Source organism: Nelusetta ayraudi, unplaced genomic scaffold, assembly GCF_046127955.1.
Source record: "Nelusetta ayraudi isolate G7.1 ecotype Tasmania unplaced genomic scaffold, CSIRO-AGI_Nayr_v1 ptg000042l, whole genome shotgun sequence".
In the NCBI taxonomy this organism is placed as follows: Eukaryota; Metazoa; Chordata; class Actinopteri; order Tetraodontiformes; family Monacanthidae; genus Nelusetta; species Nelusetta ayraudi.
Genome location: NW_027466092.1, coordinates 7,663,798 through 7,689,669, shown reverse-complemented (window position 1 = coordinate 7,689,669; position 25,872 = coordinate 7,663,798). Strand labels below are relative to the sequence as shown.

The 25,872-nt window shown below is 43.3% G+C and overlaps 2 protein-coding genes across 2 annotated transcripts in view; both read left to right on the top strand.

Moving 5' to 3' along the window:
* LOC142893456 (cornifelin homolog A-like) overlaps window positions 1-25,872 on the top strand; it is a 197,833-nt gene that overhangs the window by 100,471 nt on the left and 71,490 nt on the right. The gene's annotated exons all lie outside the window — the stretch shown is intronic.
* fgf11a (fibroblast growth factor 11a) overlaps window positions 1-25,872 on the top strand; it is a 79,186-nt gene that overhangs the window by 38,094 nt on the left and 15,220 nt on the right. Inside the window, exons 2-3 of the mRNA XM_076034031.1 lie at window positions 3,770-3,880; window positions 15,154-15,257. Of these exons, the coding sequence (XP_075890146.1) occupies window positions 3,770-3,880; window positions 15,154-15,257 (215 nt within the window). The remainder of the gene's footprint in view (window positions 1-3,769; window positions 3,881-15,153; window positions 15,258-25,872) is intronic.

Genomic DNA, 25,872 nt, shown 5'->3' with positions numbered 1-25,872 from the left:
GTGCAGTCGGTGGTTTGGCGTCACGAGGATCGTAGTCTCATGAAGTCCTTTTGTCCTCATCTTACACGGACCTACAGCTTTTACGGACAGCTGAGATGAGCTTGGACATCCAAGTGGAGCTCGGACTACTGCCGCTGCTCCTTCACACTGAGAGAGGCCGGCTGACGTTGCTTTGGCATCTGGTCAGGTTGGCTGGTTGGGAAGGTGATTTAGGCATGCCCAACTGGGAGGAAGCCTTGAGGGCAAACTAGCTCTACGCTGGCTCCCACAGCCAGGGCAAGAGCAGTCTGGAATTCCATGCGACGGACCACCTCCAACACCTGGTTAAGTGAAAGAAAATGAGACGCATTTGTGCATGAGGATATCAACAAAAGCTGCAAACTCGATGCACACAGATTTGTCTTTCAAATTTGCATTCACAAGGTCAATGTGATGCCAAACCTGAAACTACATACCAAAGATACAAAGCATCTGGCGTAATTTGGTTTAGGTTCACATCACAGCATGTTGAGTAACAAATCGAAATCCCATGTTTGATGAGAAACTTTGACCTTTGACCCGGGTTTTCCCTTCCCCTTCTGGTGGTGTTGTTTTTTTTAGCTGAAAGAATACTCCACCCTCTTCTTAAGATACCACCTCCAAATATTTGCTTATTCTACCCCTACGACTAATCCTACTGCTTGTAAGCTAACTAACGTGTCTCTGACCTGGCTGAAGCTAACTGCAGTGTGCACACAGCTGTTTCCATTTTGCCCCTATCAAGTTTAACTTCTGCAAACATCATGCACACTGACAGTCTTGGTGCCCATGTAAATGGAACATCTGTTTGTGCCAGCAGCCACTGAGACCGCTAAGGTGGAAAAGGTCACCCTAATGGGAGAGATTGATGTGACAGAAATGAATTGCCTCGGCATGTGAAAATCCTGATCCTGTTGAGAACTTGAGTCTGATTAGTGATCGTCAGCTTGTCCACATTGTTTCGATTGTCTGAAACACATACTTGCTAAAGCACAATCGATGTTAGTATGAACACTTGTAAATAGTCTTATTGTGAAACTAGATGTCTATAGTTGATATGCGGCTAGACTTCAGCTAAATTGTATATGTATTACGTTAATTTCACTTTACTAATGTTTTCTAGCAAAATGTGTCTGACTTTCAGCAAACTACAAAATTGCATTCTCACTTCTTTTGCATCTTTCACTGTCCCTCTGCTTTTTCAAGTCATTGCTTAGTTGGCTCTAGAAATCAGCCCTATGTGACGTTGAAGGCTAAAGCAGAGTTTTTTGTGAGATGCTTTGAATATGCTGTTTTCTAGAGATCTGTCTGCTTGGGGTAATAATGTGAGTGTGCTCTGAAGATTTGTATAATGTAGGGCTTTAATAAGTTGTTAGAATATAGAATATGTTACGTACATACTTTAATAGTAGGCCAGGCTCCATTGATTCAAACCCCCTTTTTTTGAAAAAAAAACCTATGTTTTAAAGAGAAGTATGCAACCTATTTGACAAGTTGGAGAGGCTGTTCCTTTTGTTCCACTCCTGCCTTAACAGTAATTTCACATGTCTGTGTGTTTGTGTGTGCAGGCTTGCACGCTTGTGTGTTTATGAGTGTGCACATTTAAACCCTTGGTTTAAATAGCGCTCTGCCTCTGTTATGACCTGAGGCATTTTTTCCAGCATTTAGCCTTCACTTTTGCATGGATGGAGTAAGAGATGCTGTTTTATGTAAGAATGTGTGTAAAAAAGACTTGTCACTACACACTGGTAGTGGCGCCTGTTCCTGTGCATTTTAGACCCCAGTGTTACACAGTTAAACAGAGGCGGAGTCCAACTAAAGGTCAGTGTTTTGCTGCTCTGCGACGCGGCAGATGTGTTACGCAGCACATGGCTTGGTGTGTGGTCTGAGGCTTAATTTGGGATTAACACTCAGGATATTACAGATTACTACACTCCACATTTGACCTTCTGTGTCTACTCAGCCAGCGGTGAATGGATGAGCTTTTTTTCTCTTAGTTACAGCGACTCAGTCTCGCTACGAAGGCCAGCGTTGCTGCTGCTGCTGCTGCTGCTGCTGCTGCTGCTGCTGCTGCCCTTCCAAAAAGCCTCCCAACATGTTGTGTCACACTGACAGCGTGAGGCCGAGGGATTACACACCAGCATTTCTTTGACTAATTCACGGCAACTGAGGCTTAACTGGAACCATGACAAGCTACAACCTCCTGATGGAACTCTTGCCTTCACTGAATACATGTGTCAGCTTAGCGATGATGAGGAACTAGAAAGTTCAATATATATTTATTTTCCAATTTACTGTGGGTTTCTTTCATAGTTTGATAATTTTGTCTTGATAATTGACAGGGTCACCTGACTAACGAGGTTTTTGAATTTTTGTAATGTATGGATGGCTCGTACATTCTTTAGAGTGCCAATCACCAGTTTCTATTGCATACATTTTAGAAGCTTGAGGCTTCACTTCTCGAAGGAACCATTGACTTCCACATCTCATCCATTTCAAACAATAACTTTGTATTACCTAATCATGGAACTCTAGCTGGCTCTGAAGTACAACCTAACACCACTTTTATTGGTAAAACCCATTATAGTAGTAGTGGTAGTGGTTGTGGTGGTGTTTATAATAAACATTACAACCTCAAAAACTTGATTTATCTTCTAGTTATTATTTTTTCTGACATCCTTATACCTTTGTCCTCAAAGAAGCCATCATTGGGTTTAGCTGTTTAAGAAGCATGTGTTTACTTTCAACCCATCTTCCCATGTTCAGGTTCAGAATAAGTATACGGTCAGTTTGGATTAGTTTTCACATTCTGTTCAAACTACACTGGAATTCATCAGTCTAAAAGCAAGTGTCATTATTTCACTTAACGAGCGGAGGTTTGGGAATAGAAATCTTACAGCTCTGAAGCTCTCCATCTTCCCCCTCGCACAACCCTGCTGTCACCCGTAGGACAAATGCCAGCTAGCCCGTACTTCTCTGTTCTCATCCATATTTGATGTGTCTCATTAAAACTTCATTGTGGAAACACTTCCAGCATTCTGACATTCCTTCTGATCCACTGTTGAAACTCTCTGAGCACTCCGGACGGAGATGGAACCCACTCGGTCATGTGTGAGCCCAGACAAGGGGCTTAGCACAAATGCTAGCGTTTGGCCAGAGACCTGCAGAGAACCACGGCAGATGTGTGATTGGCTCACAGAGCACAGCAGTCCTTCACTGCCTCACAGTACACACAGTACAGTGAGACAGTGTTCCTGGTTGGCATTTGAAGGTGGGATAAGCAAAACGTTTGTTTCCTTGAAAGTTTGATTATTTGTCGGTGTATTTTAAATGTACTTAATATGGGTTGACATGGAAGAAGTGGAGGCTTCTTGAAAATAAAAACAAAACTTTCACTTGTAATAACGGGTCCAAGAATGCAAAGTGACTGCGAACTGTAAGCACTTTTCCTCTCTTTTTCACATCTGGTATGCCTCACTTGAACCCATCCTTGAAAAATGCTTCTTTTTCGCAGACACCAAGGACCCATCAATCCTTCTGAAGGCCACTGTCTCAAACACAAGCACACACACACACTTTTAAACACACATACACACACTTCACTGTTTGACTATTTCGGAGAATAAATATCAAGACCCCCCTCTTGTTAAAGTCACAGATCGCTGTGCACGCATTAATTATAGGTGTGCGCTGGTGTGCATGTGCGTGCTCCTGGATGCTAACGCCTTTTAACCCTGTGTTTGCTCTGCAGAGCCCCAGCTGAAGGGCATCGTCACGCGACTCTACTGCAGACACGGCTTCTACCTCCAGATGCTGCCGGATGGCACCATGGAAGGCACAAAGGACGAAAGCAGCTCCTTCTGTAAGTGAACAATCAGACACGCGCAGATGATTGCGGACTGTTTCCCTCAGAATCAGCCTTCTGAAGCTGGTGGTGAGGTGGCGACAGGGAAGATAGACAGACAGGTACACTTAAATTGTTGTAGTAATTATTTCAATGGAATAACTAAATATTAAATCTTGAAACCTTGATATTTCCCTTTGGAATGAAATAATCTTGGGCTATAAGACCTAATTAAAGAGTCCTTTGTTGGACTATATTAAAAGAAAATTTGGCATTTTTGCCAAACATGCTACATTGAAAGCTAAATTATTCAGCATAATTTTGTTGATATTATCAACAGTGCACCGCATCGATTGGCATGTTATTAAACATTTGTACAAAAAGATTTACAGGCAGTTCCATAAAGACAAACTCACTAGTTTGATTGAAATGTGACTCTGAATGGTGTCATGACATCGTACGACAACACTGTGTTGCTTTGATTTCATTCACTCAAGCTGAAAATTCATTCACCTGAGATATTGCCAAATGGTTTACGTTCTGTATAGTGCAGCGGTACCTCCAGCACAGATTTTTATTTTTCCTAACCGTATGATAAATGGTGTGCTCACAGTCATCCTGGCCTTTGAAACAATCTTCTGCCTGCGTCTATGGCAGCCACTGTTCTCCGTGTGTGCTTTCGAGCCTGGCTAATGTATCTTAAAGGATGTTTTCACTCAGAGCCCCACCAAGCTTAGGCATTGCTGTGATTGGTGAAGCATTTTTCAATGGTTGTTCTCGCATGCTGCTGCAGAACATTACACAGAATATTGAAGTCTGAATAATCTATTCTAAGAAATTTAAATAATCCACTCCCTGTGGTTTTGCTGAAGGCCAAGAGATGTTGTAAATTGGAAACAATGGAAGAAGTTTGCAGTATACTTCCCTCTTGTAGATGCAATTTTCTAATGGCCACCCACTTTACATCTTTCAGTAGTTTTAACACCAGGAGTGATGTTGCACTTGCAGAGCGTCTATTCATGGATATAACCCTCATTTTTACTCTGAAGCGGTTGTTTGAGAACATTAGTTGATACTTACAGTGGCAGAATTCATACATATACACCCTGTCTGTAACTTTTCAGCCAAATCCGATGCTAACATAGTAACAGTTTCAATGGGTCAGGTGACCCATTGAAACTTTGAATTTTTGTAATGTATGGATGGCCCGTTCATTCTTTGGAGTGTCAATACCCAGTTTCTATTGCATGAACATTAGAACCTTGGTGCTTCACTTCCCCAAGGAACATTTAACTTCCATCTCATCCATTTCATCCATTTCAAACAATAACTTTGTATTACTTAGTTTTGAAAGTCACATATTAAGGCAGAATTTACTTAAGCTATGTTTTATAAATGTCTGTGAACTGTTCTGTTTCTGTTTGCGTAAATGTCTCAGGTGTGTGTGTGTGTGTGTGTGTGTGTGTGTGTGTGTGTGTGTGTGTGTGTGTGTGTGTGTGTGTGTGTGTGTGTGTGTGTGTGACAAAAGGTGTGCGTGCGTGACAAAACACCTAATTCTGAAAACTGGCCCTCAGTGATGTCACCTTGAATACTAAAATGTCACCGATATGACTAATGATAACAACTCCAGCCAGGTGTTGGCCCTACACTGACACCACCTTGCTTTTGTCCCCTAATGATACCAGTACCACAATATATACACAGACCTCTGTGGGTGTTCATCATCTGAGTGATTATGAACAGCTTCATACTGTATGATTCCCAGAGTCCCTGGACTCCTCCTCATCCTCCCACAGGGATCAATATTGTGCACTGTTTTCCCCCCGATGTGGCAAAACAGCACTTTTTTTCCCCCTCGGTCGATACACCTCTTTTGATGGAATCCATGATGCCAGCGCAATTTTGAATTTATAATCCACAGAGTAATAAAATAAAACAACACTTGTTGTTGACTGTGTTATGGCTCCCTGGGGGAAGTTTGTGTTTTAGTGCCCCGTAGGGATGGATGTTTGTGGGAGCTGTGTCACCAGGTTTAAATAAGCAGAAAAATAACCTTTTAAAAATAAGCGTTGTGAGGTGTTCCCTCTGGCATCCGTCCCAGAAATAAAGAACTTAATCGATTCTTTTGTGCGAATTCAGACATGGCTGCTAATGTGTTTACTACTTGGAAACCTTCTGTGTTGGGTTTGGAGACAGGGTGATAAATGTCTCATGTTTTCTGAGTAATAGGAAAAATTAGAAGGCTTGAAAAACCTTGGCAGACCTTTGACTGTGGTTTGGTCTCACACGACACCTTCAGAAGGCTCAGCAGAGCTCCTCTGATGTAACATTGCATCTGCTGCACTCCGAACTTTAAACAGTCTCACTTCCAGTCCAAAATATTCTGCGCATGGCATCGTGGGGTAAATCTGGAGGCAGAGTCGGCTCATTTCCAAACAGGTGTAGCAACTGCGTTTCTCTTGTCGCCGTGAGTCATGCTGCCCATTTCCCAACACTCACAATCTGTCTATCTTTAGGCTGTGAAGGTGTCCTGCATGTGACAGCGCCAAACATTTTGATATGCCTTTTAAAATGTCCTCCCCCCCAAAAAAAAAAACTTGAAATTTTGAAGGCTACTTACTTGCGTATTCTTTCAGAGGTCTTCGACATCAGTGTATCAATCTGTGGCACAATCATCTGGTCGAGTGCACAGAGCGCAGGGTGGCTGTGTGACTATGTGCTAGGACACGCAAGGCTGTCAGGTTTATCTGCTGAGTCCTCTGAGGTAGCAGACATCCACATTTTCAAACATTTCAGCTTCCCTCTTCTCCACTTTTGCCAAAAATCCCACTTCCTGGCACTGGATAGAATATATGAACTCAGCATAAAGTCAATGTTCTTCTGTTTGAGGTGACTGATGCAAAAATGTCTTGTATGCGTCAAAACTAATTTAAACTCATACGCTTCTCTGATGCTTTTGTGATAATCCCAAATGAAGTCATGGCAAACCAGTTAACCAGGAGAAAGCAGGTGCCTGCCACCCCCTCCTTAGCTGTCTTATTATCCCAAAACAAAAAGTACAAAGAGTCCAGAAACACAAAGAGCCAATGAAGACAAATTAGTTACCATAAGAGATTAGCCAAAGGAGAAGGAGTGAGGAGAACCAGGCTGTGGGCAGGTGTGCAGAGATCAGGAGAATAAAAGGGAGTCGTGCAAAAAGTGAAAAGCAAAAGGGGGGTTAGAAGTGAAGAAGGGAGTAAACACAACAAACGGGACAGAACAAACCATTGACCTCTGCTGGTGGAAGTGGTCACAGGTGAGAAAACATCTTTGGGTGGATCCATTTTTTTAAAGGTCCTTTATTTTTCTCACCTTCATGTTTATCCCAGACTCCAGTGAAACGGACTTGGATTATTGATTATTTAGGATAAACTTTTTTATCAATTAGATGACCCTCTGTTTCCAACGTCCTGCAAAAATGCTGACTTTCTGCTAAAACTAATGCTACCAATGATTAAAAAAAAATAGATAACTCAAATGCAGGGAGTTCTCAGTGGGGGAAAGCAATGCCTGGGGGATGGGAACGTCTTGTCATCAGCTTGGAGTGTTCTAATCTTTTTTGACATGATGGAGGGCTGATTTTCAGAACGGTGTGTCTCAGCACAAACTTTCTGACAAGAAAAACAAGGTAAAGAAGTCAAGCATGGGCTTTTCTTGGGAGTTCATTGATGGGCTAGAGACATGTTTCCCTTTTAAAAGACACTGGGATGTTTTTTTTTTTGCATAATATCTTCAAACTGCCTCCAGGTTTCCCCACCCTCTCCCCTTTTCTCTGCATCCCAATCCCTCTTTTTTCACATCATGAGCAAAAAATGAATTATAGGGAGAAGGAAAAATGTCACTTTTTATGGGCTATTCTCAAAGGCGTCATTTCAACTGACACTGGCAGCAAGTGATCAAAACAGCCATCAGGGTTTAACAGATACAGACAGAGTTAATCTGTGCCGTCATGTTCTCATCTCAGGTTATCAGATATAGATGATTTGTCAAGCTCCCCTTGTCTCTTCCTTTGATGCATAAAGTCTGAAGAAGAGACATTTTTCTCGCATCTTTCACCCGCTTATGAACTTCAGAGGTGCAGAGGCTGTTTCTGAAGGCAGCATAACTCAATATTACTGAGGCCTGTGTGTCAATTCATTTTTTAGTAGCCACGAGTATAAATGAGATGACATGCTCCCAGAGTTGAATTATTTTGACTCAGTGCGTTTCAAATTTCAGGCATGACATCCTGCTTTTGAGGAGTGATCGCTGGAATAAAACTGACTGAGTGACTGATTAAATCGACAATTAATCTGTCACTTGTTTGAAAATAGTCTGAATCAGTGCAGGATAATTTAGAACAGTGGGGCAGCATGTAAGGCAGCATGTAAGGCAGCACTGCAGAATGACTCTGGTTCACTGCAGAAACAAGGAGTGAGGAAATTAGATGCACCTTTTCCTCTTGTCGACGTGACTTCACCTGCATCTCCTGGTCAACCTGGACAGCAGGGAGAGGTTGATGTGGAGGCTAAATCTGGAAAGAGGCATGGAAGCCCTGAGGAGACCTAAGTAGAGCAAAAATGTCGAGCGCGGCTTTTGTTTGGCCTTAAAATCCTCCTTTCACTTTTTCTTTCTTTTTTCACGTCCCTCTGGGCTTCCAAAACTAGGCGATCGGTGAAGTTTTCACAAAGCTGGGGGTGACTGTATATTAGAGTCTGTTTTTTTTTTTTTTAACAAAAGAGAGAGTGAGCAGAATAAGAGGATCAGGAAATAATGGAGGGAATGGGAGAGAGAGATGGCACAGTGGCACACAGCAGTGAGAATGAAGCCAGCGAGACAAGAAGAGTTGGCAGAGGAAGAGAGGGGAAGAGACAGGAAGTGAGAGGGAGGGGAGACACGTGAGGGAGGATGCGGCGTGAACAGGAGGAGCAGCTGGCATGCATCTTCTGGGTCCTCAATCACAGTGTCTCCCCCCTCTGGTAGGAGGTCAGAGGCACGGTCACCCCTCCACCGTACCCCCTGGCCTCGGCTCTTCCAAGCTCTTATGTAATAATGCTGGAGGAGCAACAGAGACACGGTGGAGGACTAAGGTGAACATGATTAGAGGTGTTCATTGGAGACTACTTTTTATCTTCCTTGTTATTGGCACATCATGTAATTTATCATCACAGGTTGACAACCATGTCCCTTGAACTGTAATAGATGTTTAGATTTCTATGCAATTTGTACTAATAAAAGCCTTTTCATCTCATGTTCCTTGGAAGATGGTGGTCAAGCAGCTTTAGATAAAATATTTAAATGTAAGTATTAACATTTGTAATAAATAATTTAAGATTCTTATTACAAAAATGATAATCACAAAAAGCACACCTTTTAAAAATGTTAATACTATGACAAAATAACTAAGTAATTATAAAAAAAAATATTTAACTTATTATTTTAGTAGTAGTTGTATACAACTATTTGTGATTTGTGTAGTGATTTTGTTAGTGTAATGAGAATTAAAAGATACAAGGAAAAGGTGCTTTCCAAATTTAAGTAATTGCTTCATTTGGGATTAAATGAAATGGAATGAGGGCACTGAAGATCATGAGGGGATAGCTTGATTGGCCTCGGAAACATCACTATTTTTCTATTCTTCTGCTCACCTTGAAGGTCACCAACATTTATTGTGACCAACAGAGCAGAGATTGCCGCATGTTTTAGTGCCACCTCAACTCCTCCAGACATGATAGAGCAGCATAGATAAAGCGAAGAGCAGCACGAGTGAGACCAACAGGGGGGGACATTGGAGGGTTCTCCCGCTAGAAAGACGTCGACGGAAACATGTCTCAAAGGAGAGAACAAAGAGAATAAATGTGGCGAACAAGTGACGATGACGGATGGAGCTGCTGCTGTGATTGTCACTGGATTTTGTCTCTTTCTGAATTCTGTTTCCTGGAGAGGATAAAACGTATGGAAGATGAAGTCGGTTTGACAGAGACTGAGAACGAGAGAGGGAGGCAGGGAGATGAAAGCAATTGACTAAGATTATACACCCCGAAAAGAGGAAGAAGCTTCATTCCCTGATCCCCTATAATGACCTTCTCCTGATGTTGGTAGGATTTTAGTTTTTTAGTTTTTTTTTTTCTTATTTTCTGGTCTCTTCTTTCAGAATTTTCTCCAGTGCTCGATAATGCCCCTTTGCAGAGAACTGAAAAATATCACGGACTTGAAAGGCAGTTGCATGACGGCTGCAGTTTAAGGGAGGAGTGAGAAAGTGGACATCGAAAGCTCTCACAGATAGATGAACAGAAAACGTAGCAAAGAACAAAAAGTTAGTGTATGAGGTCGAGGAGAGGGGATAAGCGGACAGAAGAGTGTGATTAAAAGGGGGTCAAAGAGTGCTGCGGGGTAAAAGAGAAGACAAAGACGAATGGAGCCAAACGGGCGAACGTATTGGTTTCACATGATGGCCAGAAAGACGGCGAGCCACGAGAGAGCAGAGGAGGAACAAATAAAGAAGAAAAATGATGCGACAGGAAAAAAACACAGCGAGATAAGAGAAAGGTTGTTAATTCATGACAAGGCGGGATGAGAAGACGGAATGCACCATGGGGAAGGGTGGAGGGGAGGGGGAAAAAGGAGAAGACAGATGGACTGAAAGGGAAGACAGATAAAGGCTTTGAGGAATCAGTGGTGGGGAGGAAGCCAGTGGGGGCGTAGAAGTTAAAGAGGAGTCGGGTGAAGAGGGCTGTCTCACCGTCCACCACGGGGGAAATCAACTACAAGACGTTTAATCCACTATTGACACTTTAAAGCTCTTTTTTTTTCCCAGCACAAAAAACAATGCGTGAAATGAGGCACTAAAGCTGCTCCTCACAGTTGTTCATGCAGCTACACCCAGAGCACCGTGTGTGGCCACTGTTTGTTTGATGGAACTGATTGAAATGTATCACGTATGGTCTTTATTGTTACAGTGTATGGTAGTTAACAGTCAGTATAGAAAAGAATACCTAAATCATGAGTTGAAGGAAACATGTAAAATTAAGTAAAACCAACGTGCGTTAAATTTGGAGATTTTGAACACGACATCAACTGGTTGCATTTTAGATTGTAGTGTATTTCACTCTCACTGCCCCTCCTGGGCTGGCTCGTGAGCTACGGTGGCCTGCACCCAAACCTTGATACCTCGACCACTTCCGTCACCCTAATTACGATTGTCCACATCAAGCTTCCGTAGAAATATGGCTGTGTAAGATGGCAACTAACTGGGAACAAAACCCTTTGCTATATGTATATACTTATGAGAACCGTTCTAAGCGCGGAACAAACAAATTGCTTTTATTGTACTGCGATTATACACTTTTATTAATGTATTGATCTGCATTGTATTATGTTTTTACCAATATAAACGTCATAAATAAAGCCAAATTTTATACACTTTAAATCGTCTTACATTTAGACAAAGTTAGACAAACTGACTTTGCCATCCTGCAACTTCACGGTGTAGAGTTAGTCAGGTTTTTGAGGTGTTTCGGTATCCCTCTCACTGCCAAGAAGTGCCCCAATAAAATGATGAAAATGATATCTAAAAAACAATGAATTTATAATAAATTAATAATTAAGTAAGAATTCACTAAAAAAAAAGTGAAAAAAGAACAACTGTTTTCTGTGGTGAGGGGAGTCTCCAGGCAGCACTGTGCTGCAGGGCGGCAGCATGGCGTGCAGGCTGCAGACGTCCTCTGCAGCCTCACTCTGCACCCCTGCCCCCACCCACCGTCCCCTCCCTCATCCAGTCCCCGCTTTCTCCTTGTTTATTTATTGTATAGAAGATCTCAGGCCTCAAATTGACTTGTGGGATTGATTTGGCCCTCCCCCGCCTTTTCTCGCCTCCACCCCTCCTTCTCCGTGCCTTGGCCTCTCCCTCAAAAGACTTTTGATTAATCCGCCGACCTCCTCTGTGAGCCACAGAGAAAAACGGTGAGTTAAAAAGAAGGACAGACAAACGCAGAGAGACGGAGAGAGAGAGAGAGAGAGAGAGAGAGAGAGAGAGAGAGAGAGAGAGAGAGAGAGAGAGAGAGAGAGAGAGAGAGAGAGAGAGAGAGAGAGAGAGAGAGAGAGAGCGGGAGTGGGCAGGAGTGCGATGAGGGGAAAAGGAAAAACAGAGGAGAGATGGGATGTCTCTATTATCCCAGCGTAAAGTTATGTGATCCATTTGATAAGGGAAGCCACTTTCAGATTGAGGGGGGAAGCAAACTTTTTTTTTCCCCCTTTGGCAGAGGAAATAAGCGAGAAGAGAGAAAGGAATTGGAGGGAGTAGGGATGGAGGAGGCACTGACTGTTTGTAAAGCCTTGATGTCCCTCCACTCACAGTTTCGGGAGCACTCATAACTTGTTGAAAACCTCCCCGCGACAAGCCTGGAAAGGTTTTTATGGCTAATATACAGTAGTGGAAAAAAGCTTTTGGACACCCTTAAAAATTTACCCCATCATGTCAATTGCAAATGTCAATTATTCTTCTTAAATATTTGCCAGGGATTTTATTATGTGTGTGTGTTTCAAAAGGTTTGGCTTCGAGGCTCACAAACAAATGAAAGTATTTTGTTGTCTAGTCGAAGACTACTGAAGAAAAGTAAATTCTTGTAATTCTTGAAGAAGGTTTTTCTCTCTGAAACATTTTGGTTTGATCTGGACAGAACAATGCATATGCAGCATGTGGGTAAGTGTTGGTGACCGCAAATAAACAGCACCTGGAAACTTAAGAGAATGTAGTGCAATACAGTACATCACAAATGCCTGAGGTGTCCAAAAACGTTTTTTTCCCACCACTGTACCTCAAACTAACTCTTCTTTCAAACTAACCTCCTCACAAGATAATGTAGGGCCCATACAATACAAACTACTGTTTAATGACCAGGTTTAATGAGCAGAAAGTTCTGTCACTATCCATCATTGGCTTAGGATCATTCAATCGTTATTAAGTCATTTGAAGTTTAACAACTCAACACCACATCAAGACAACATAGCTGGCCGCTAGACTGCTGATCATCAAGTCTGTCATCATGCAGATGGATGAATTGAGATCCTCCTTGTGGCATCCAACAGGGGAGATATATTGGATATTTCTTTATGAGAAGAAGATCAAAGTACAGCAGTAAAAGCCTCTGTGTATTCCTCAATGGCTTCTATAAAGGTTTGGATCAACAACATTACATACAGAGTCCCTGTGAATGTTCTCAGTTGTCCGGGTTATCGTCGTAGTCCTAAAGGCTGAGTTAAGGCGACTGGACTGCACTGTAGAAGAAGCCATTTGGACGAGAAGTTGAAGCTACTAACTCTAACCCAACCTTCAAGATGAAGGATGAAGGTTCGCCTTTGGCGGTGCTTGCACCAATCAGAAGCCTTGCAATGCTTTACTGGTAGTGATCTAATCCGACTGGCTGGTATTTATAGTGACAGATGGTCTCAGATTTCTAGATCTTTTTTTTTTTTCCTGTCTGCACTTTCACAGATAGATGGGTGCGATAAATCCCAAGATTTGTGGAACACTCCACCTGACAAGCCCACTTACCATCAGCCTGCGCAGAGAGAAATTATTTTCCATCCTGCGTTTCTGTGAATGAGTCGGTGCTTTTCTTGTTGATCTCTGTGAAGCAGGTTACGTGAGCTCATCGACACCACTGCTTCAGTGTTCAGGAGAGAATGGTGTGTGTGTTTGCGAGTGTGGCTGTGTGCACGCGTGGCCAGCTCTATTTGTCATCCCAGCCATGGTCTTTGGTGACACCTTGTTGTGAAACCAACTGTTTGAGATGCGGGAATCGATCGAGCAAACGGCAGAAGGGCCTCGAAGATGGAGTGAGTGCGACGGGCAAAGAGAGATTGAGGTGCACGTAGAGCTCCTGCTACCCAAGGGTCTTTGACATGTCATGCCTTCTGGGCTTTGCGTAATCTGTTCTGAGACTGTGGACGTTCCTGTTTAATTCCTTCCTGTTTAATTGACGACTGCGAGAATATCTGTCGCGTCGTGTTTGCATGAAAAATGTCAAGTATGCTGCCATTTCAGCCTACCCTGCACCATACAAAAGCTTTAGGCTGCAAATTATTAAATTCAGTATGTCATAATTTCCAGTTATATATCATATTTTCAAGAGAAAGTGGTGTAGAAAACAAATGAATATCCCTCATTTTACATGTTTTACTCGTTTTGAGACTGAACCATATTGGGTCCATTTTATACTAGTGATTTTCAACCCCCTGCCAACAAACAAACACAAATTGGGAATTCTATATGTCTCTGGAAAACGGCACAAGCCAGAGATTCCAGATTTTAAAAAAATAAAAAAAATCCAAGGGGCTTTAGAGAGTGGAACGTCTAACCAGGGTTCTCCTACAAAACTGTATTTTGGCAAGCAGTGTAGCAGGTACATGGACTGTTTGTTTTGTCAGGCCAAAACCCCATTAAAGGAAGAACTTCCAGATAATCAGAAGTTCAGTCAAATTTTACCTCAGGCAGGAAAAACAAGCTGAGCCACATAATTTGTATTTTCAAAGCCCTCATAAGCACGGGATTTATGTGGGATAAAATAAGCCGACCTGCATTGTCATGACTCAAGTCATCATGTCAGATCCTACAGTTGGGCAGTCACACGCGGACTTTAACAGGGAAGCACAGACATGCATACAAACCTTGCGCATATTTACTTGCCTGAACGGATAAAGGAGCCACTAAACAAATTCCAAGCGCATGCAAACACAACCCTGCAGCTGCCTGCATGTGGAGCGGGCGCGCAGTGAGTGAGAGCTGAATTGCTGGCCAAGGGTGAAGCTAGTTTATATGGAGAGCTATGCACATAAGAAATCCAAGGTTCCGTGTGGAGGAGATTTGAAAAGTGCTGTTTGCTGTGTCGGACAGAGTGAATGAATTGGGTGCTGGCAAAGGCGACGGTGTACTGGATTGGAAAATCTCTGCTGAGCCACGCTTCCTGTATCTCTCCGTCTCACCAGCAGGGGGATTCTCCTGACTGTCAGTCTTTGTGTGACCTCCACCGTAGCGGCAACCAGACTTCGTTCCTCCCTAATTTCCCCCAGTCCTAATCCACCGCTGCTTCACTCTCCTCGCCTTCATATAGACGCCTCCTCTCGCCGCCTCTGCGCAGCAGGCGGGTTGAAACGGGAGACAGCTGGAAAGCAGTTGTCTTATTTTATACGGCGAGGAAGGGCTGTGAACATCTGAGGAACAAATTGAATAATAATCACTCTGACACCACTTTGTCCCTCTTTTTTTTTTGCAGTGCAGTTCAACTTGATTCCTGTGGGACTCAGGATAGTGGCCATCCAGAGCACCAAGACGGGGCTCTACGTCGCCATGAACAGCGAGGGCTACCTCTACACCTCGGTACGGTCAGCGTGCACTTTGCAGAGCGCCTCTGTTGCTTTTCTCACCCCTTAGCACAATGTCATTACGCCAGTCCTGAGTGAAAGAGCGCCGCGTCGCTGGCGCTTTTGTATGCGCTTGTACTTAGTTGATTGAACACAGTGTACAGGCAGAGTGTGACAGTGCCACATGCATTCTTAATGCAGCTGTGGTGTGCGGTTGGAGTGGGAGTCATGCAGTTTGTGTGGCACCGCTGTGGACCTGTTGGAGCTGTTAGCACACAGCGTTGTGCTGCTATTTAAAAAAAGAAAATCACATTTCAGGCATATCACTCGTGATATCAAGTTGGCTGCCAGGTAAAACAATGTGTGATACAGCAGGCTTCTGTTGTGTTGCATTTCCTATTTCAAGTAAAACATTGCAACCAAACAGACTTTAATCTTGTGCTCCTTCCATATTATCATGCAGTCGCACTTTTAGTTTGCTCAAAAGATATTTCAATTCTTTCTTGCACTTGAACTGTAATGACGAGATTAAGTGCATTATTATAATTCGTATACATTGCAAACTTTGTTGCATTTCACTAAAAGGAAGAGAACTCTACAGAGTAACTGGAAAACATTTGTATATTTACTATTAATTATACTACAACTTTCAATTCCGGCCTGCAAACTCAGGAGTGCCAAAAATCAGCATTCTACCGTTTGGCCTGCAGGGACCCCCAAAAGTGGTTGCAAAAAGACAAAAAAAATAGTTGTCAATATTTATAGGATCCCTAAATTTGTACTTTTACAAACTGGTTACATTTTTTTGTTTGTCTAGATTACTTGTAAAACAAACAAACAAAAACCATTGAGTAATCACTAATGTAAATAATCTTCAGTTGGGTCTAATTTCAAGTAAAAATGGTTGTGGACATGACTACAGTTTAGGAACCAAGTGTATTCGTCTTACCGGGGGGGGGCAGTGAGAGCACACGCTGCGCTCATGCTCCAATTATGACCCACCATCGACACCACACACACATTCAAATGTGGAATCTTCTGTTCCAGAATGAACTGGAAACTCTAGAGGTGTCAAACTGGGTATTCGCAAATGATGACACATCTTTATATACAGCCAATGGGGCTTTGTCAATGACATCTGAAACTGCAGGTATTTCCTGCTTGTATTTGAGTGCTTTCCTCACTGCTGGTGAGAGCAGAGACGAGCCAGCAGCTGAGACACAGATTTCAGATGTAGATGGAAGGAGAGATGAAGAGACAAGAAGGTGGATCAGAGTGCACTATCAGGATGCAGAGAAAAAAAAAAAAGTTCTTTTTTTCAGCATTTTTCCCCCCCTAGTGGTGCACGGGCAGCATGTGTGAGATCTCGTTTGAAGTGCATCAACACTCTCACTTCAAAGACCATCCACCGGTGTCTGCACGCACGAGCCATCAGGAACGAGAAGCCGGGATACTATCAGGCGCAACGACTCAGCATAAATCAGCCTGCACAGCAAGACTGTAAACAGACATCAGGAAAAGCATGTGTGTGTTGCTGCACATTTAGTAAGTGGAACTAAAACTGATGAGACCCAGCCATGCACATGGCATGAGTCTGGCTAACCTTCAACTGCAGTGAGACCTGAAAACAGCTCATGAGAAGCTTCATACAGTATTTTTTTTTATTACTTTCTGATGTCTATAAATAGAATTTTATTAAGTACCTACAAGTATTTACGTACACAGTTTAGCCAAAGCCTAGATGTTACCTTGGAATTTGGTGTGACTTTTTTTTTCACCACAATTTTATATCGTCAATCCGTGCATCCTAGAAACTGTAAATTTGTTTTGCAAACTTGGGAAAGACCAGAAAACAACTTATCACTGACAAACTAGCTTCAATAGTTTAGAAGTGCAAAGGCTTAACCACTCTGGTGCAAAGAGAAACAATATGTCCAGACGGCAAAAGAATTACTTATTAATAGTTTAATTAGCAAATTCATACACCCTCCCATTCGGTAATTTCCATTCTTTAGTTCTGACTACACTGATCAGTAATCGCCAAATATTCAACACTGGTCCTTTCCGCTGACTTTTTAAGGGTTTGGACGCTCTCCCACTAGGCAGCTATAATCCTTGAGTACATGCGCATGCGGTGAAGTAGAGGTTATACCTTCCCAGGTGTTCCTCTGACAGACCAAAGGTGACCCGTTTTCACCAAGGGAGAGAAACTACGCTTGAAAAATGAGTGTGCTGGAGAAAATCCCTGTGAGATCAGAGAGTAGGGAGGACAAAATATAGAGATTTCTTCATCCCTCACCATGAACTGCTTAAACTGTTGTTTTGCGGAAATGTGAGCGGCGGAGCGGGAGACGGAGATGCAGCTGAAGACAGGAAGCAGGCCATGTTTTGAGCTGGTTTCCCTCCAGGTTTAGAGAGAGGATGGAGAACAACAAGAGGACCTCATGTGGTTCCCCACATAGATTTTAAAAGAATATGATGGTGTATTTGCCATCTGAGGTCAGATTTTCTTTTGCTATTTGAGACAGAGAGACCTGATCTAAAATTCTTCTTTTTTTTTCTTCTTTTTTTTTTTAAGTATCATTGTCATATCATGTAATGATGCATTACATAACATAACAATTGCTAACCCTTTGTAACGCCATTCCTCCAACCTTGAAACATACTAACCTTGGGGAACTTGAGATTTCGTTGAGCAAATATCCATGCACAATGATGATTATCCTGACAAATCTTTCATCTATTTTCTCCCATTATAAATGTGAAAACTGATGAAAAAAATATCTAAAAATGATCCTAATAAGGCAACATTAAGGGATTGCAGTGTGCCAAAAGAATTTACTCGTGGTTACATGTTATTGATGGGGACCTTCAAGGTTTTTGTCAGGAAAGAGTCTTGAAAAGTCTTGAGAATTTGGGATTTAGACTTCACACAAGACAGGGCATGTGTGTGTGTGTGTGTGTGTGTGTGTGTGTGTGTGTGTGTGTGTGTGTGTGTGTGTGTGTGTGTGTGTGTGTGTGTGTGTGTGTGTGTGTGTGTGTGTGTGTGTGTGCGTGCGTGCGTGCGTGCGTGTGTGTGTGTGAGAGAGAGAGCGTGCACTTGTGCAAACACACATGCACAGAGTAGACAATTACTGGAAAATGAAGTAGCTCTCCCCAGCTCTACATTGGTTGGCCACAGAGAAAAGTCGTGTTGCAGCTTCCAGATCTGTATCATTTGTCTTTATTTATCAGTTGCATCACTGGAATTCAAACAACCTTTTTTTTTTTTTTTTATTTCCCCTCCGTATTTCCCTCCCTTATGTATGTTTGATCCAGTAATTTGCATCTCCAATACTGCTGCTGCCACAAGCCATTACCCATGTGAGGATCAATGGAATCGTATACAAGCTAATAACAGTGAGGGTGAACATTCTTTAATTTGTCTTGCAAGTCACACCTAATGAAGTTGAGCACTTGAGTGTGTTTGTGATCTCTGGTCCTCCATTGGCCCTACTTTCCATTCTTTCAATATGAGAAGCCACCAAACACGAGACAGAGACAGAATGTAAAACATAATGTTTTCTGTGCAAAACAAACTTTGGATTTAGCTATGCAGGCAATTATTAAGACAAGAATGGCCACACAGTGGTCAGCACTGTCACGCCTCTGAAAGAAGGTTGAAGGTTCCACTCCCAGGACTAGGGGCCTTTTTTGCATGGAGTTTGATTTGATTGTTTAAGGTACTGTGGCTTCCTCTCTCAAGCCTTAAATGAAATGTGTGTGTTGCACCTCTGTCACACATCTGGTGCGCTTCACTACTTTTATACTTGCTTTGACTTCAAATGGGATAAAGACGTCAGAAAGGCTTTAATTAGCTTTAATTGCACATTTTGCAAATGTGACCCATCATAAGGACGACCGCGTGCACCTTTCCCCCCCGCCTTTGCGAGTCTGTGAGTTGTCTTGCGCAGGATCAATAAAAAGGGAGTGGGAGCGATGGGCTAAATCATGGCGCGGATGTCCTCTTTGTCCTTACCCGAGCCTCTTGTTTCAGGCGGATAAAAGGAGAGGATAATAGAGGTGATGCAGAGAGCACAGGAGTGAGTCACTGCTAAGGATCGGGTTTTTTTTTTTTTTTTTTTTCCTGCAACGCCGTTTAAAATGTGCAGGCAGGCAATGGAAGAAAAAAAGAGAAACACACACACACACACTCAAACGAAAAAAGGCTTGAAAGGGGAAGAAAAAGATTCTCTTAGAGGAAAACGGTTTCCTGCGTGCACCTGCACTCAAACTTTTTAGGGCTTTCTGAAACTCCTTGAGTATGGAGTGTTAACTGAGTGACATGACAGGCTGAGTGTAACCACGGCTAATAAAAAAAAAATGGGTGATTGTTGTCTCGAGAGTTGGGGGGGGGTGTGTGTGAAGGGAGATGAAGAGATGGAGTGAGGGGCAGCGTTGAATGCGGGGGAGGTGGGGGGGTGGAAGAGAGGAAGGATGGCCTGACAGTTGCAGACTTGTAGCGAACATAACGTCTCCGCTGGGAGCAACAAACGCCACTGCGCTCATTTTTCTTCCCCTCCTTCTCCGCCGCCTCCTCAGCCCCTCCCGACCCCCCACCCTGTCGCACTGGTGTAGGCCTTTTACCCGCTTGTCAGTCTCCGTTGCTCCCTGTCTGGCCATTTGTGTCTGTTGGCCTCTCCAGCGGCCCGTCTTTTTCCTCTCTCCTCGTATCTTTTGTGAACCCTCTTGTATTCAGAATATTTGCCCCTGACTTCCGTTGTCCCTTATCAGCCGTCCTTGTCCTCCCTCCGTCCTCTAGCGCTTTCTCTTTGCTGTCTTGTCCATCTCCCCTTTTCCAATCAAGCACTCAATATTTGCAATCTGAAGAAAAATACTTTTCTTTTTCTTTTGTTTTTCATGTAGTTTGACAATTCATTTCAGACGTCGTCCTGACACAGCAGGGTCCTTAATGTTTAGTGATGCTAGTTGGTGTCTTCTCTTCCACAGCTGCCTCAGCAAAGCTGTCACAGCGCCAAGGTGGTGACAGCAAGCCCAGGGGAATGTTAATTGTAGGGGCACAGTGGTACAAGACCCACGTTGGTGGCTGGTGCAGCTGCATAATATGATGATTCAGTGATAATGTCACTCACACAATGATTACAAACACGGGACACGGGGGAGCGTGGGCACCAGTGCTGTCAGTTGCTGAATTTTCTTACTAATCCTAATTACTGGGCTCACTCGTCCTAATTTAGTTGGTTGATCTTCTTTCTTCATTCTTGGTTCTCTTTTAAGTTACCATCTCAAATATTATAATTAACAGTGTGTTCAGTTGTCACTCGAAAGTCCAATAATCAATTTGCTCCCTGATCTTGAAACAGAATTTTATAGTGGGAAACTGTCCTGAGTTTTCAAACCAGTCTGGCTGCCTTGTTCAGTGTGTATCACTGCTGTGTGTTAGCTGGTGTTGCTAAGAGCAGATCTGCTAAAAACAAAGGATATATTGATTTTGATTGTTTTAGTCAAAATTAGCAAATGTAACTCTGAATTCCGACTTTGAGGTTAGTTGCAAACGTCGCACTTCAGAGCTGCAGAAAGAAATTCAGCTGATCAAGTGTGAAGAAAATCCAATGGCCAGAATATACAATGAAGAAAAAATAGTGGAGCAGAGAAAGTGCAGATCAAAAAGGCGGCCATGAGATCCAAAGTACGGATACAGTTGTTTGAAACATAGAAAGTTGTGTGAAGATTATGACACAAGAGATGACAAAAGCACTATTTTGTAGGAAATTTTGTAGTGAGTTAGCAAACATATTGGAACATATTTGCTTAATGTAAATATAATGCTATGGATGTGTTACCTGGTTGTTAGAGTGGTCAAACAGTTCCTTTTTAGCTAAACAAAAGAAAATGTTCTTGCTGTTCAGGCTAGTAGTGGAATTTCAGCATTGACTCTGGTGCCTTGGCAGAAGGGTGAGCACCGCAGCTCTGCAAGGTCCATCTGTACGACGGGAAGCGGCCAGATGGGCTCTGTCAACCAGTCCCCAACAATTAAACACCTCATGTTGGTCCTTCTCCTCCGCAGCACCTTTAATCCCATGCTTTCCTCACGTGCAACACCCGACAAATGTAAGACTGCATCTTCAGTCACTTTCGCTCACCGAGGTTGCAGTATTGACTTTGTCCTCGGAAATTCAGGGACAATTAACTTGCCTTCTAACTTCTTGCGGGTAGCGAGGGCTGGGCCGTGCAGTGACTGCTCAGGGGCTGTGGGGCACCGGGGGGCTTTCTCAAGTATTTCAGCAGAGGTTAATGGCAAAGTGGGTGTGGTGGGGTTGGTGGGGGGTGGGTTTATAAAGGGGTTGGGGGTGGGGATTCTCCTCGCCTCGGTTTCATTGTCAGAGGCGGACTCCCCTTACCTGTGGGCACCTCCTATAAAATTGCCTTCTGATAAAAATAGCGCTGAGCTGCGGACCTGGCCCACTTTATTAGCCGTTCACTCCGGAAAAGCCTCGCGGGTAGAGAGACGGCAGCGGCGAGGGAGGGAGAGCGGCTGGTTGGTATTGCGGGGTTGCCGCTGTGTTTTGAAATGCTGTGCACACACACACACACACACACACACACACACACACACACACACACACACACACACACACAGTCTCTCCCCTGTGCAATTTAACCACCCTCCACCTCCCCATAAACACACATGCGCAGCCAGGTATAAAAAATCTGACAGAGGCTGGCAGACATAATTGGGCCGGACTCCGATACCCTGCATCAACTCTGGCCAAACTGTCCGTAGCTAACGGAAGGGGTTGGCGGGGGGGAAAGTTTGGCAAAGTGAAAACTTTCCCCCAGCCAGATGACATTGTGCGTCCACACTGGGCTGGATGCACGAGCGCAGCTCACGGCCCGATGCTGGGAACGATGGGTGGGAAGGAAGGGAGGCAGAACTAAAAGCCATTTTCCGCCTCCTTTCACACGCAGCGTCGGGAGAGCTCCAAACATAGCTGCGGCATGTGTATCCATGGCACGTTAGGATGCCTGAGGACACATTTTTAATGCATAAGAGGAGGCAGTCTTACATCGCTAATGACTGTGTTGTCCGGAGAGGCTTAAAACCAGGCGTGTTTTCACCACAAGGAGCAGGAAGATGCAAGCAAAGGAGTTTTGAGAGGTTTCCAGAGTTTTGAAGCTGGGTCACGAGATGCAAGACTGACGTTTTATTTTCAGGTGTGTTATAAACAGAAAGTACAACTCGGGGTCTTTGGCTCTGCTGTCTGTAACTCGTCTGTCTTTCCATCTGCAGTGGGCAATACATTCCGATTCAGCAACCAATCAGCTGCCTTTTATATACGTATACATATTAAAAGGAGGGTGGTTCAAGGTCCATAAGCAACTGCTGTAAGCTGCTCACAAAAACAGTAAAAGGAAGCCTGCGTGAGTTTTAAATATGAACAAACAACTCAAGATAAATATGTTTTCTTAATTAATTTCTTAAAAATTAAATAGGCCCCACCACCTTTTTAAGACACACAAAAGATAAAAAATTAATGATTCATTTATGATTGATCATAAAAAATGATGACAAAACAGTTTCTGAACCTTATTATATGTCCGCCATATCATCACTCCGCTTCTCCCTCTGCCTGTCCTTTACCCTTCACTTGCATATTTCCTTTTTTTGTCGGAACCAGAGGGTCCTCCCTTTGGAAATGCACAGAGGTGTGACCCACTAAGCACAAAGCACATGAAGACTGAGGGTAGTTGGAAGAATATGAGGAACATGAGAAGGGACATGAGAGCACGCTGAAGGTGAAGGACGTTCTAAAGGGTAGAGCTCGATATGGAGCACGATGACAGACTAGAAATTGGAAGGATTTCACACGTCTATACACCTCAATGTCCTGCAGCCACTGGCAGAGCCAGAATCTAGAGCCTTGCTACAAACTGAGACAACTATGAACAACCTGCGACATGATCAGTCGCATCGGTCCACACAGAGGAAAAACAGGACAGCAAGAAACGTCATGCGTGACCGGGCACCGAAGTGGAGTGCAAATTATTTTTCTTTGTGCGGCTCGATTGGCACGCTTTTGCTGCCATATCTCATGAAACAAGTCCTTTGCAATGGATCCTCTGTGGTGATGCGGAAAGTTACGACATCCATCATCACACTGTGCTGCTTTTGCTGGGAGCTCGTTTTTTTTTTTGTTTTTTTTTCTTCCCTGCGGAGCCTCTGCGCGTAGAAGAATGGTCTCTCCAAGAGATTTAGTTCACTGGTTTTCTTGCGGAGCTCTTGCTAAGAGTAGGTCACAGGATTCACGCAGCGATTGGTTCATAGGACTTGTTCAGTTCTCACTAACTACCGTCCGACTCCCCACAAGCTGCTGCTAATTGACATTACATCGAGAGTGATCCTTTTTCATTTTCCCCTTCTCTACTTGACCTGTTGTCCTTTTGCTTTGATTCTTTATGCATCACCACTGTAATTACACACACTGTATTTTTAAGCAGGGGCACACGATGCCAGACACTTTGTTTGTCAGCAGCACAAGTTCCAAACATGGCATTGCCACATTCTTTCCTCATACAGTGAAACAATGTGGTAAACTACTCATTCATTACAAAGAAAACAAACTTTCATGTCATGTGAAGATGCCTTCGCCATAATATGGTCCAATATTTTATTTCATTTATCTTTCATGGTCTTTAATTTAGACCCTTTTAAACACAATTATAGGTTCAGGTAGTGGTCAGTGGCATATTTTATCTGAAAAATGTTTTCATGCTCAATGTGAGACAGTCTGCAGGGTCACTGAGAATGTCTCCTGGACATGTTAGGAATGTAAGTGGAGAGGAGGAAAATCCTCCATTGGATGCGTCCTCCTGCAGGATCAGAACCATGGACAGTGCCTAACAACCAGACTGCTTTGGGGTGTTTTAGGAATGCCTCATCGGTGGTCATTTCTTCCCCTCATCAATGTTTTGTGCATTGATACACATGATACATTTCTTAGAAATATGTATATTTTCTATGTTTATTCATATAATACTCTACATCTAGCTTTACCATGGTTTATTCATTTATTATTTTTCCTGCATGAATTCATTCAGCAATGCAATAATGGTAAATAGTGTAGTGAAAATGTATTGAAGGGCAAAACTGAAGGTGACTGCATGAAATTATTCACTCTATTGCATTGAAGCGGGCCAATTTATTGTTGTTGTTGTTGCTCAGTCAGTGCAACCCCAATACTTATAGTATCGTGTTGAAGTGGCAACATTAGGCAGTTGTCACACTGCGACTCTTCATTTAACTTAAGAGCCACTATACTGCAGCTTTCATGCTAATTCATCTCTTTAGCAATTACTGAAAGTCCCCTTTTCCCATGTTGCAGTTTGCAACAGTCTTGCCTTTCACCACAAGTTCAAATGCTAACTGGTTATGCAACACAAAAAACAACTAGAAATGCTTTGGATAAGAGTTTCTCTAAACTGATGTGCTGGATTTTGGACTAATCTCAGCACATCTTGGCATCTCTATCGCAATGTTATGGGGCAAATAAAGAGGGGCTAGATATGACAGGACAAAGTTATTTTTCTCAAAGTCACATTAGTGTAATTAAAATGATTAAATTCTGTTTCAAACTACTTTTTGGCTCCGTTTAGTTCGTGATCAGAAGGCTGCAGATGCACTTGTCAGTCTCCCTTTGCATACAAACTCCCACTACAGTGTGTTGTGTTCTCCCTCCTGCCCTCAGACAGAAGGTACCGCAGCCTGAGGTCCAGGTCTGCACGGTTCTGTGAGAGGGTTTTCCAACTGCTATCAGGCTGTTAAATACCACCGTGCTATGAATGGTTCACTCAGCTGTTTCTTTTCGCAGGGGAATTGAATATGTTACACATCTGCATATATTTTACATTTCTTTTACTTGTAATGTTTTATGTTCTGGTTTTATTGTATTGCTCATTGAAGTCTTTTGGGTTGTTTTATTGCTCTTGAAAGTGCTGCACTTTATACTGGTGGCTAAGTGTTTTTATTGCTTTATTCGTAGCCATGTAACTTCATTTTGTTCTGCTCTGCATCCTTGCTGGAATTGGTGTCTGAATGTCAATTAGTCTTGACTCTTGAATCTTGCCTGGCCAAAGAGGTCCTAGTGTGAGCGCGTGCACACACACACACACACACACACACACACACACACACACTACCCCAACACTCCTCTTGCTCTTTCCTCTCCTTTGACCTTTTGACCTTCCTAACCCACCCGTTGAATTAGAAAAAGGGCTTGTCTTTATTTTTTCCGCTTGACTCAGCACTCTCGTTTCCTTCCCTCCGCTGTGCACTGTGATCGACCCCTAACTTGTTTCACGCACACAAACACTCACGCAAGTACGCCGACGCACACTCACAGTAATGCCCCCCCCCCCCACTCTGATGTGGCAACAGAAAGTGTGCAATAACGGATGCATGCGGGAGGAGCACAGGGGCAAACTGGACGAGAGCAGGCGGTCGGGGAGGAGAAATGCAGCGCGCGGTGCAGGCAGGTTGTGTCTGCCTCCCTTTGGAAAATCCCCAAACGTGCACCGAGGGTCTGGCAGTCAAGGTGAGAGGCAGAGGACATCCCTCCCTCCCTCCCTCCCCG